This window comes from Poecilia reticulata, linkage group LG8, assembly GCF_000633615.1.
Source record: "Poecilia reticulata strain Guanapo linkage group LG8, Guppy_female_1.0+MT, whole genome shotgun sequence".
Taxonomy (NCBI): Eukaryota; Metazoa; Chordata; class Actinopteri; order Cyprinodontiformes; family Poeciliidae; genus Poecilia; species Poecilia reticulata.
Genome location: NC_024338.1, coordinates 6,665,964 through 6,679,540, shown reverse-complemented (window position 1 = coordinate 6,679,540; position 13,577 = coordinate 6,665,964). Strand labels below are relative to the sequence as shown.

Here is a 13,577-nt window from a genome sequence, read left to right as displayed (position 1 = left end):
TCGAAAATGCGCTGATACGTAATTTTGCCTGCTAAACACATAAGCTGAGTGGAGTGGTGGACCGCTCCAAGATGGCCGCCCTAAATCTCGTCAGCGACAATTATCGAGAGGGGTCCATGAGGCGTCTACTCTTATATTATGTCTATGGGAGAAACGACCTCTGAAATCTGATGCTGCTTCTTTTTTGTTTACATTTTCAGAAGAAGGAGGGTCGCGCACTTCCTCTTTGGAGGTTTTTCATGTAGTTTCCTTAAGTGGTTCATGGCGCAGCGCCACCACAGGCGAGGAGGGGAACAGGTTTTTTTTTTTAACTAGCTTGGATCATTTCACACAGTGCAGTATGAAAAATTTTGGTTCCCAAATCGAACTGAGTCTACCGGACTATGAAGTGTGAAAACACCTTAAGAAATGGACATTTCAAGCAAAACAGAAAAAAAGAACAAAAAAAAGAATAAATAAATAATGTCTTGCATGTTTTCTAAAGGTAAATGACAGAAAACTGTGCACTTAAATTTGACAAACCAAAACTTAGACTAAGAAGAGAGAGAGAGCTTTTAAAGCCACGAAGCAGGACTCCAGCCTGCTGCGGTCGGCTCACCTGCAGCCTGCGGCGCCTGATTATCCCCGAGTCATCCATGGCGTAATGAAGCGGCCATGCAGGGGTTCCCCTCGCCTCGCTAAATCAATCCTCTGACCCTGAACCGATATGTCCCTTTGAGCAGGGAGGGCGAATGCATCCGAACTGTCCACCCCAAACACAAAAACACACACACACACAGCGGCCGGGATTCGCTCTCTGAATGAGACCGGGGTCACGTAGAGGAAATCCGCGGACGCGCGCGCTTGTCAAGCGTTCCCATTCGCTCTCTCTGATTTTCCCTCTTTCTCATAGAAAAACGAAATAAAAAAAATTCTTATAATCTCTCCTAACAACAAACGGTGCTGCTCCTTTCAGCGTGGTGGCGGTCTGCGCCCCGTCTGCGCCTCTCTGCGGTCAGACATGCTCGCCCTCTACGCGCTCATGGATCCACGGCTGCCGGATCCCTGGAGCATCCTGGACTTCTGCGGGGCTTCGGCGCTGCCCAGCTGGGCGCCAGAAAGGCCTCGTGCGGGATGGTCCGAATCAAAGTTCATCCGCTCTGCTTCTTTTTTTCTTTTCTTCCTTCTTCCTCTTCCTCTTCTTCTTTTGTCAGAGTCAAAAATGTGTCAGCGCATTTCCACGTCTGCACACAAAGAACGACGCGTCCACAAACGCCGTTGTTCCTCATTAGGGATGCGCGGTGCGGGTTACAGGAGCCGCGCTGCTCATCCTCACTGAGCTCCTCCGCCGCAGATCTGCTTCTTCCTCTGCCGTTAACATTTAGCGCCTCCTCCCGCAAAACACGCACCCACTTCCCTCTCTGCTTTCATTCGTTCATTCATTCATAGTTTGTTTTTTTTTTTGCTTGTTTTTTTAATGTTAACTTCCAGGGAAGCGGATGGAGTCACAGAAGCGAGAAGCAATAACGCGATATTTCTAATGTTCCCTGGGATTCCCCTCTCGCCCCTCCTCCTGTTCCCGAGTGGAGGGGTGTGTGTGTGTGTGTAGGTGTGTGTGTGTGTAGGTGTTTATTGGTGGGGTTTTACTTCTGTAAATGTGCGGAACACCCAGCCCAGATCCCAACGCAACGCTGCAGGGGCATGCAGATGTCAGATCAGAGATCAGAGATGCTGAATCTGCTGATTGGTTTTTGTAAAATCAACAGAGAGAGATGGAAAAAAAAAAGAAAAATGTGGATGAAACGGTCTGGTCTCAAATTCAGCACCACAGACAGCGCCGCGTTGCCATGGCAGGGCAGCAAAGGTCACCAAATCCTTCAGTTGTCAAAAGCAAAAACGAAGACTATAGAATTGATCTTTGCAAAATGATCAACACCTCTTTTACAAGTTTACATTTTGTTGCAACATGGAACTTTATGGGGGGTTTTTAAGCAAAGTTTTTATCTGATGGATGCACTGAAAAAAAGAGAACAGGTGACCAAGCTAACTGGTCACAAGTACAAAACCTGTACTCATGTAAGAGTAGCACTGCTTCATGTTTACTCAAGAAAAAAGAAAACAGAGTCAACAAATAACTCAAAACATCAGTCATCTACTGTTTTAAAATTACATAATCAGTTGGACCAAAGTATTAAGTTATGTGGAAAAGACATGTAAATAATTCATGTAAATAATATGGTTACAAAATGACAAAATCAGACAAAAGAAAAAAATGTTTCCAAGTCAAAAGCACCGTATGAAACTTGTACGTCTGGTGAATTTCTAGTTAAAGGGGCAGCACTATGTAAAATCATACTGGTTTTTTGTTTTTGTTTTGAGCTTGACATCATGTTGTGATGTTATTCTCTCATCAGCCACAGACAGACGGGTGGTCCTTTTGGCAAACGCATCGCTCAACGCCTTGCTGGAGATTAGGACTTTCACACAGTTTTGAGGCAGCATATGGTTCAGGCCGCCCACGCAGCGATGACCTCATCAGCGCCAGACGCAGAAGGAGATCTTCAAGGGAGCGTCCAAGAATGTGGAACCAGCCCACGCCGACCCATCTGAGGGGAAGACGCAGGAAAAGCTGTTGTTGTTGAGATGTGAGCAAACAGCAAGATGAGTTATGATTTGTTTTTCGTGGTGGAGTTTGCTTTTCTGATCAAAATATATTATGGATAATAAGACAATGTATACTATAGGAAGTAGAAGGAACAGATAGCTAGCAGTCTGGCTGGCTATTCAGCTAGATAGGATGCTAACTAGCTAACCAGCTATCTGTCTTATTCTAGCTAGCCAGGAAACCAACGAGCTAACCAGCTATCTGTCTTACTCTAGCTATCAAAGAAGCCGACTAGCTAACCAGCTATCTATCTGTCTCACTCTAGCGCCTCCTCTAGCAAAAGAATGACGCTAAAAGAAGCCGACTAGCTAACCAGCTATCTATCTGTCTCACTCTAGCTAGCTAGGAAGCCGACTAGCTAACCAGCTATCTCTCTATCTATCAAGTTACTGCTTTTAAGGGTAAAGCTGTTAAATCACACTGTATTGAGTTTTTTACACCAACGGCTTTTTAACTTTGGTTCCATCTGTCACTGATGAAGAATTGACTAAAAATCAGATCATATTTCATAATCAGAGGGAGTTTACTTCCTTTTCACCATGACTAGGTGATCTTTTATGGAAGAGAACAGACGGTTTCCGTGTACTTTTTCACGTCAGTTTTCTCGAGATGACGAGTTAGAATCATGTTTAACTCACACCAATCTTCTTGTGATCACGAGAAAACAAACTTTCACTTGTTATCTCGCGAAAGGCATAAGGAAACCATTTTTTCGTGAAAAAATTAGAAATGAACTCATTGTCTCAAGAGAACCTGGAAATTGACTCATTATCTCGAGAAAGACATCGGAAAAAAATTCTGCAGGGCCATCCACTCATGGCTTCTGTACACTTTTGTATTTTTCATTGTAAAAACATAATATAATCCAGAATTTTTGTTAGAAGGAAAGAAAAAACTGTGAAAACAAAGGAGGAAAAGAAATCATTTTTGTTATAAAATCTCCGACTTTAAATCCGGACCCCTCCCCTGAGCTGCTGCGTCAGTAAGTTGCCCAGACTGAGCCAGGGGGGAAAACAGTCCCAGTAAGCAGGCTGTGTTTTAGCGGGATTAAATGTGGCTGTGGAGCCGTTTGGCCGGCAGTCAGAGGGCCGGACCGTCTCGGTGCTGATGGCAGTGGTTTGTTCTGCTGCTTGCTCGCTGTGTAAACCCTGACCAGCAGACAAAACTCTCCGCTCGCACCGTCAGGCCCCTCTCGTCCACACAAAGCATCGCTGCTTTGTGATTCTGTCACTTCTGCGAACGCTCCCTGAGCCGCTGGATACCAAGCAGCAGAATGGAGCCTGCTGACTTCCAGGTTTCCTTTACCGTATGGAAAAGTCTGGAATTTTATGTAGGCTGTTTTAAGATCTGGGTAAGAAGGGGATAAGAAAATAAAATAGGGGATACTATTTCTGTTTCTACACTTTATTCCTAAACAGGATTAGTTTCAAGACTAAGCTCACAGACAAAATATGTAAAGAAGCTTCAATGTTTAGAGTTTAATTTTTTTATTCATTATTCACAAATTATTACATTTGTTTACCATAAATGCTGCGTCATACCTTCCGATTTTAATTTCCCATGAGTGCTTGCACATTTTTTCCATTAGTTTAGGAGGGCTACTGAACGCTTCCTTCTGTGTTTTTCTTATCAAAAACTTTTCCATTTCTTGCTAGCTATGCTACCGTGATTAGCAAAGCAGCGTGACAACTTTAACCAGCAGCCAATCAGAAAGATAACGGCAAATAACATCTCAAACAATTATTTTAACTTGTATTTTATAATAATAACAATAATAATAATAATTGAAAAACAGATTTTTACTTTATGATTAAAAAGTGTATAATTAAAACATTTATTATATTCATTTTTTTTCTCATTTTCCCTCCAACTTTCTGAGGCCCTTCTATCGCCTCGGATGGCACCGTAATGGGCCACAGCCCTCAGTTTGAGAAACACTACTCTATTCCACTCTCTAGATCAGTAATCTGTGACCTGCGGGCTCTGGATCTGAAAATGGCTTTTAAAAACTTTGATTATAACCAGTAAAGGGATAAAGTTTTTTTTAAATAAAAAATTAAAATGCAGGTTCTTTTGCTAGTTTCCAGTGTCTTTTTTATTTATTTTTTTTATTTTTACAATCAATAGCTGTTTCATAACTACAAAAGAATGACGCTAAAAGTACCAGTAATTTTCATTTTTGATAAATTTTCCTGGTTATTAGGATGGAAACAACATCCCAAATATTTACATAAAGAAAATGTTTTTCTAACACCAGCTGTTAGAAAAAGTTTGATTTTTTTCTTTATTTGAAAGCCTGAAATTATAAATAAATACTTTTTCTTTAAAAATAACAGATGTCCTCTAGTAGGTTCCGTATTTTCCGCACTATAAGGCGCACCTAAAAACCTTCAATTTCCTCAAAAGCCGACAGTGCGCCTTATAATCCGGTGCGCCTTGTATATGGACCAATACTGAGCCACAACAGGTCTAGCAACTATGGTAAGCAGCCACCGACTTCATTTTCCCCGTAGAAGAAGAAGTGCGCGGTGCATGTTGGGATAGTTGTCAGAACGCTGGTTTGTTAATAAAGTTTGATAATACATTTAAAGCGAGGAGGGGGGGGGGGCGGGGGAAGAGAGACAGAGACTGCGGCGGCAGCGTGTCGGTTGATCTGTATTACCCAGAATGCAGTTGGGCACAATATCGCAACACTAACACCGTGAGTGAAACAACGACTGGTGCAGCCTACTATATAAAGTACTGGGGACCACTTCTGAACAAATTGAACCCAAACTAAAGTGTCTATTCTATGCACCTTATAATGTGGTGTGCCTTATGTATGAAAAAGTTTTAAAATGGGCCATTCATTGAAGGAGCGCCTTATAGTGCGGAAATTATGGTATCTATTAAACATTATTATTACTATTATGGCTTTTTTAATAAAAGGTCATGTCATGCTTTCAGATTTTGTTTGTCCTCAGTCCAGCTGAGGACAAAAATATATCTTTGGACTGAAAAGTTGCAAACCCATTACTCTGAAAACTTTCATCCATCCTTTTGATTTTAAATATGCGGATTTTGATGCATTTTGTATGTCAAGTGAGGAAAAAATAGCTAAAACAAGCTAAATATGAAGATTGTCACCGTGGAAGTATAAATATAGCAGAAATACAAACGAACTCTTCCTGTCTGCTGCTCTGACTGTCCCTGGCGGGGGTCAGCTGGGGAGACGCAGCAGTTTGTCCTGTAACGGTATTTGCTGCAGAACGAACCGCTGCTGCTGAACACAAACATCACGCTGCTTTCATATCCTCTTGCGTAATCAGACTGTAATCCCTTTGACGTTGGGAGGCTGGCAGCTGCTCGGCTTGGTCCGGGACATGAGCTCATACCCGGCAGTCCTGACCTCGGTCTTGCTTCTCGCATTAGTGGGAAACTAAAGGCTTCAAACTATGCAGAAAATAAAAAAAACAACTAACAGTCCACCTGGTCCCGAAAGGAGCAGGATGTGAGCAGGGTTGATCATGCCCTCCGTCTCTCATCCAGCTAAAATCGTGTCTTCAAACATTTTCAAACATTTGCAGAAGACATTTTGTAGGTGTTGCCTAATATATAATTGACTAAATTGAGCTGATGACGCCTAGCTTAAATCTACAAACTACTGCACGTACATTTAATGAGCAGTTCTTTTCTCTCTCTCTTTTTTTTTTTTTTGAAGCCAGAAAGCGAAAAAGTGTTGAACGTATGAAGAAAAGCTAAATTACAGTCGGATTCTCCACAGGCAGGAAATGAGCAGGAAATAGAGGGTGAGATTTGTGAAAAGATTTTTTGTTCCCAATCAAAATTCTCCGTCAGAAATATCGTTTCCCACAGAAATAGAAAACTGTTCACCGAGCTGGAGCAGCGACTTGCTTTTTTTTGTTTTTTTTTCTCTGTGTCTGAGCCAAATGAATGACTGTTCAGTGGGGAAAAAAAGCATTCAAAACTGATTTTTCAAGTTTCTTTGCAAAGAATGGAAAGGTTTGTAATTTTACACATACAGCTCAACTAAGGGAGAGAGAATCTAAGGTAAAATATAAATTATTAATTTGTAACTCTGTGGTTCTTATTGCAGATTTTACTTGGAAAAACTGAAATACAGTATGTTCTCAGATATTTATAAAAGGAAGACTCTATTTGTTCAATATAATCGTGTGACCTGCTCAACGCTTCAAATCATGAAATTCAATGATCTGAAGCATTTATTTTATTTGTTGTTGCGCAGGTCTCCTTAAATGAGACAAAGCGTCTCAAAAGAGTTTCCTGTATAAATAAAGGATTAACAAAAAAATAATAAAAAGTGTGTCAAAATAGCAAAAACAGAGAATTCTGTTAGAGGGCAAATATGTTTTCTTCTTGTGGTGTTTTTATTTAGATGCAACACCATTAAATCTTTGGAGAAAAATGACTTTAAATGGCCTAGCTATTTTTGATTAACCCATCTTTCATTTGACGTTCTGTGCTATAATTCCAGTCATAAATACATATTTATACTTTATGTAGAGGTTTTTAATTTCTAAAGATGCGCTACATCGACAAAATGTACTTCCTCAGTAGTTGCATGCAGACATCTATGCCTAAAGACTTAAAGTCGATGACTCAGTGCAGGAACAAACAGCTTGTCTGACGTTTTGCAGTAAGAACACACTGAACCAGTGTGTGTGTGTGTGTGTGTGTGTGTGTGTGTGTGTGTGTGTGCGTGTGTATGTGTGTGTGTGTGTGTGTGTGTGTGTGTGTTTGGGTTTAGTTTATACCTCATTAGTCTTGTTTGCTCTGTTTTTTTGTTCCAGCGGCTGTGTTACTTAAGTACACATCAGCAACGTCCCACTCCATGTTTTCCGCATTGTACTCCCTTATGATAAAACTCACTCTGACCTCTGGTGGTAAGATCAGGTAATGCAGCACACCGTATTACTTACATTGTTTTTTTTTTTTTAAATCGATAATCAAAACAGAAAATTTTAGAAATGGCTTGTATTCATTTTCACGTGAGATTAAAAAAATGTAATGCATCGATGTTTTGTATATTTTTGGCTAAATCTTCACATCAAAGATATAAGTTTAATAAAACGCCCTGCGATTTTATTATCAAAATCACACGAGGTCTTTACAAAAAAAATAATGGCCTAAGCGATTATTTTGCCTCAATTTTTTTTACCAAGATCATTTTGGAGGTAGTGATTTCTTTTATATATATTTTATTTATTTATTTATTTATTTATTTATTTATTTATTTATTTATTTATTTATTTATTTATTTATTTATTCATTTATTTATTGCCAAAATAACTTTAGGTTAAAAAAGACTTATGCCATTATTTTAGGAAAGTGATGAAATGTTTGATTGAGAATAAAGTCAATCATGCAAAAAAAACATCGATATATTGTTGACAATAAATAATAAAGTTGATTTTCTTTTAATTATTCATATTTGGGAAACGATTGAATGGTACATTAACCACGTATAACTATAAATATTTAACGTGACATACATGCTGTGGAGTTCAAAACAGGGAAAACCTATTTAACACATGTTTAAAATGATGTGACTGCTGAAACTCCTGTTGGTTTAATTCTCAGATATCTTTAGGTGTCCATCTATCTGCCTGTAACACTTTGACATGACAATTTATCTTTTCACCTTGAAGAAATTCTCCTATCTGTCTCATCGTGCTGTTTTTGTCCTCAGTTTTTCTCTATTGACTTTATAAAGCTCTGTCAGATTTAGTTCTTCGTTCTACCTTGATCAGGGGTGTCCAGTGTGTGGCCTGTGGACCATTTGTGGCCTTTGTCATGATTTTGTTCGGCCCCTTGCCACAAGTCAAGAATGGTAAAAAAATGTGGCCAACAAAGCAGAAAATAACTGATGAAATTGTCTGCTTTTCCTTCCAATAAGGCAAGAATCCAAAGCCCTTTTTACGTTTTGGATCTTTACAGATTACATCAAAATTTTGTTTATTCTTGAGCCAGTAAAACTTAAAGAGAAGATAAACAAAAAGAAAAGAAGAAACTAATTGTTGTATTTTTAATTTATTACATTTTGTGACCTTTCAGTAGTTTAAATTTGCCAGTTTTGTGCAAAGAAGTTTTCACACCACTGGCCTTGATCGTTTCCTTTTGGTGAAACCTTTCTTTTGTTATATGTGCAACCAGGTGAAAAAATGGGTTCATGTCAAATGTATTTTGTAAACCATGTTTTGCTTTTATTTCACCGACTGGTTGTAATTCTTGTTTTTGTCAGCATGTGGTGCTGTTGCTACAGAGAGGTCTAAAATTACCGGAAGTAGAAAAAAACCTGTTGTTGATGTGCTGTGGCACTAACTGGTAAAACGGAAGAGGAGGACATTTTTTGATCTGAGACCTGGTGGAGAAGACGACTCTATGGCCACATGAGAGAAGAATCCAAGTGTTCGGTAATTAATGTTGGAACTGAATTATCTTCCGTGGACAAAGCTACAGAGATGATGCTAATGTCATTTTTTTCTGTTTGTCCTCTTCTAGAGGTGCCACTGCCGTTTGTTTATATGCTGTTAGATTTCAGCGCTGCGTTCTACTCAGTTGAGCGCTAACCGTATCGCTAGCCCGCCATTTCACCGAAGCTAAGGCTTTCTACTGTTCGAAAGACGGGACATTTATTTCTCCATATATTGAATCTCATTCTTTTTATTTTGTTTCAATTCAGAGGGAACAGTGTCTTTTTGAGAATAAAGAACCCCTTCTATGTGAAGCTCCGTGTGCTGCATTAATCCCGGCTTCACATATGGTTGGGGTCACTTGGTGTGATCCCGGAAGGTTTTGGTCCAGAAATAACTGGAACTGTTTAGAAATCAAATCTGACTTTACAAAAACACCAAGCCCTGGTATAACTTACTATTATATGAAAATTGTTCATCTACGGTCATTGGTGGCCAACTAGCCTGGCCACACAGAGAGTGATTAACAGCAGGAAGACCCGCCTCCTGGCTCTGATTGGTTATTTCGAACTCGGAGAAAGCAGTGGAGCAGGATTTTTTTCCCCTGATTATGTGTCGCATATATATATATATATATATATATATATATATATATATTTTTTTTTTTTTAATAAAAGTTGCATACTACTGGTTTAAAGCCAGTACGTCAGGTGTTGAGCTAAGTCAGCCTTTGTTTCCGGTCGTTTAAATGAAAAGCAACATGTAATTTCTCTGTTTATCTCTTCAATATGAAAAGGCAACAAGGCATTAGATTCTTCTTGTAATGCTCCTTTGCGTTTAAAGCCCTCCTTCGTGTTTTCCCAAACATTGCTTTTAGTTCCACGCACCCACTGACTGACGTCACCCGCAGACAGGAGCAGCAGGTGTCGCGTGTAATCCCGTTGGCTGCAGTGTTTCCTTGTGAGCCGCCGGTCGCCTCACCTGCTGGCGACCCGACGGCGTTTCCCAGTGGGACGTCACTAAGCTCACACTGTCCATGACAAATTTACTCTGCCAGAGGATCAGACAAAACTCACACAAACCAATTAAGAGAAAGACAAGCACTGAATGGAAGGTACAGGAGTGTTTGCGCTAAGAGTATCATCTAAAAGTGGACCGACATGTAGTTTTTAATAATCAAACACGTGAAAATACCCTCTACGATAGTCAAATATATCTCTAAAAAATCAAGAACACATACACATGCATACGTTTAAACATACAAGAGAAAACAATGTTTTGCATAATAAGTATCAGTCATTTTTGCTGCCGTATGTGTTCGAAAATGATTGAGAAAAAGTTTATACTTTTTTCAATAAAAGCACAAATAATTCTACAAAGTGAGTGAGAGAATTTTATCTTTATATTCTTTCAAATGTTAAACTTTAAATATACCAAGGCCAGGGGTGAAAGTAAGGGGGTACGTCAGGGTACTGCGTACCCCTAAAAGATTTAGTGGGGGTACGCAGTACCTGCAAGAGAGGGGAGCGGCTGTCTGCTGTAAAACATGAATGGGTTCACTGTGAGTGCGCCCACTAATTAACCGTGACTGATTCGTTTTTCAAGAACAATCTAAAACACGACTTAATCAGTTAATGAATCGCTTTTTTCCCATGGCAACGGGTGTGCTTAAATGACACAGAGAGACGGACAGTAAAAATGTGCGAATGGTTTAGAGTTGATCACCTGTTCAGGTTGTTTTCCTTTGTCTTGGCGCATCACAGCCGCTGTAGTTTCTGAACGTTCAATAAACGACAAACTTGGACTAATTACCTCGTTCTTTGTAAGTAGCTATAAGTCATTTACAACAAATATCAAACACGGTAAATATTTTTCATTAAGTATTTAACAAACAAATGGCTTCTTACGCGTTTATGTGAAATTAAATTGATTAATATAAAAATAGTTTGGTGCTTTGAGCTCAGAGTCTGAAAAACATTTTCTTTATCAAACTTTTTTTTTTGCCTCTTATTTAGTGGGCTAAATATTTATTTAGACTTTCTCCAGAATAATAACCTTTTTCAACCTTTATAGCTCCACTGTTGAAAATGAGGCTCTCTGTGTATATATATATATATATATATAATTTTTGTCATAGTACCCCCAAGAATTTAAAACTACTTTCACCCCTGCTGGTGCCCATCTCTAGCTAACGTTCCAGGTGAAGGGCAGGGTCACTCTGGACAGGTCGACAGTCTGTCGCAACGCAGCAAGGAGACAGACAGGACAAACAACCATGCACACACACACCTAGGGAGAATTTAGAGAGACCAATTAACCTGACAGTCATGATTTTTGGACTGTGGGAGGAAACTGGAGTACCCGGAGAAAACCCACGCATGCACAGGGAGAACATGAAGACTCCATGAAGAAAGACCAGGGCCGGGAATTGAACCCAGAACCTTCTAGCTGCAAGGCAACAGCTCTACCAACTGCGCCACTGTGCAGCCCACATTACCATCAAAGTATCTAAAACTTTTGCAGGTAACCAAACAAAACCCAAAATTACAGGTAAACAACCTGGTTGTTCATTAAAAAAAAAATCAATACATTCAAGGTGAGTAACATAGTTTTCTCTTCATGCCTGGAAAGAAGGTCCAAAAGACCCAGTAAACAACGTGGCTTCCAAACAGAAAGTCCCAAGGACCCAGGTAAGGACCTCACTTTGAGGAATCTATTTAGTCTTCTATCATGTTTGTATTCATTTTGTCAGATAAGTAGTAACCTTTCTCCTCCAGTGAGGCGTACCCAGGATTTCAGTTTCCACCGGGGAAACAATATAATCCCCAGGTAAGTGAATCAATTTCAGGGAATTAAACAGAAAACAACTAACTGGTGAATAAAACTTGACCTCCACAGGTCATGCAAAAGAAGTAAAAGTGTAAAATCATCTGTAGAATTGTTTGTAGAACGTCCTCATCCTGTTACATGCCGAGCCCTTAGAAACTGCATGATAACAAAAACCTCTGTCCATCCGTCCATTTTCCTCCACTCTTTCTGGGTCATGGGGTAACAGCTTCAGAAAGGAGGCCCAGACTTCCCTCTCCCCAGCCACTTCTTCCAGCTCCTCAGGGGGAATCCCAAGGCGTTCCCAGGCCAGCCGAGAGACATAGTCCCTCCAGCTTGTCCTGGGTCTTCCTTGGGATCTCTTCCCGGTGGGACGTGCCCGAAACACCTCAACAGGGAGGCATCCAGGAGGCATCCTGACCAGACGCCCGAGTCACCTCAACTGGGTTCTCTCAACTTGGAGTCGCTCCCGGATGTTGAAGCTTCTCACCCTATTTCTAAGGGAGAGTCCAGACACCCTGCAGAGGAAACCCATTTTGGCCGCTTGTATCCGTGATCTTGTTTTTTTGGTCATGACCCAAAGCTCATGACCACAGATGAGGTGGGAACGTAGATCAACTGGTAAATTGAGAGCTGTCTCTGTTTGACTCGGCTCTCTCTTCACCACTACAGACCGATACAGATCAGATGTTGCCGTGATGCTGCAGCTTTGAGGCACTTATATGATGAATGTGAGATCCAGATACGCAGCTTGGAGTCTCTTGGAGTGCAAAGTGATACTTACGGCTGTCTGCTATGTCCAGTGTTGCTACAGCTTATTCCAGAAGACATAGCACTTGCTTATACRCGGCAACAAAACTCAACCAAYGAWTGGAAAGTCCCAGAATTGATTCRGTTTCTGCAAAATGAAGTRCAAAGCAGAGAACRGGCGCTTCAGCTTACCAGACCAAGCCACACATTGAAGAGCCCGAGCCCACAACACAAGCATGTGGGTAAGCCATCCTATGCCTGTGAACAACCTAGAAAGTGGAGCATCCCAACAGCAACTGACACAGCCAGCGTCGTGCCACGAACCTGTGTGTTGAACCAGAGAACTGCCCTGACTTCACAATAAGTGCACGCAGGGAGAAGCTGAAAAGGCTTGGACGGTGTTTTGTCTGCCTGGGTCCGAAACATATTGCGAAATACTGCAGAGTGAAGAATTTGTGCAGGCAGTGCAATYGAAAACACCACTTGTCAGTTTGTGAACAATCTGCAGCTAAACCAGAAGTCGACATTACCAGCAATAGTGGAAATGCAGAGGTTGTGTTGTCTTCTTTGACCAGCTCAGTCAAAGTAAAAACTAATACTCAGAAAACGGTATTGCTCCAAAGGCATGGGCTGTAGGACCAAAAGAGAGAAAAATAACTCGCTGTCTGTTAGATGGAGGCAGCCAGCGCAGTTTTATTCACAGAGACATTGTCCGAGCCCTGGGCCTGCCAGTTGTGAGGCAAGAGACACTAAACCTCCATGTTTTTGGTTCCACCTTTCCTGTAGTAGAGAAACGCAACATAGAGTTGAACTTGAAAATGTGTGGAACACTGAACGGAAAATCGAAATAGAGGCTGTAGAGACCCCTGAGGTGTGCACTGCTGTAATAAAGGTACCAAGTGAGCCCATTCAAGCAGAGATTA

At 40.7% G+C, this 13,577-nt stretch overlaps 1 protein-coding gene and 2 long non-coding RNA genes across 4 annotated transcripts in view; 2 read left to right on the top strand and 1 right to left on the bottom strand.

Moving 5' to 3' along the window:
* LOC103468378 (microtubule-associated serine/threonine-protein kinase 1) overlaps nt 1-1,528 on the bottom strand; it is a 46,594-nt gene extending 45,066 nt beyond the window's left edge. Inside the window, exon 1 of one of the 2 annotated variants that reach the window (XM_008415426.2) lies at nt 599-1,528. In XM_008415426.2, coding sequence (XP_008413648.1) covers nt 599-637 — 39 coding nt within the window. In that variant the 5' untranslated portion in view covers nt 638-1,528. The remainder of the gene's footprint in view (nt 1-598) is intronic. The other variant, XM_008415425.2, reaches the window with a different exon arrangement.
* A 526-nt stretch (nt 1,529-2,054) lies between these two features.
* On the top strand, nt 2,055-9,674 carry LOC103468374 (uncharacterized). The gene is made up of 3 exons (XR_534210.2): nt 2,055-2,624; nt 7,456-7,558; nt 8,907-9,674. It is a non-coding gene; the product is annotated as an uncharacterized LOC103468374 (long non-coding RNA).
* A 2,132-nt stretch (nt 9,675-11,806) lies between these two features.
* Nucleotides 11,807-13,577, top strand: part of LOC103468373 (uncharacterized) — a 9,094-nt gene continuing 7,323 nt past the window's right edge. The window contains exon 1 of the long non-coding RNA XR_534209.2: nt 11,807-11,907. This is a non-coding gene — a long non-coding RNA (uncharacterized LOC103468373). The remainder of the gene's footprint in view (nt 11,908-13,577) is intronic.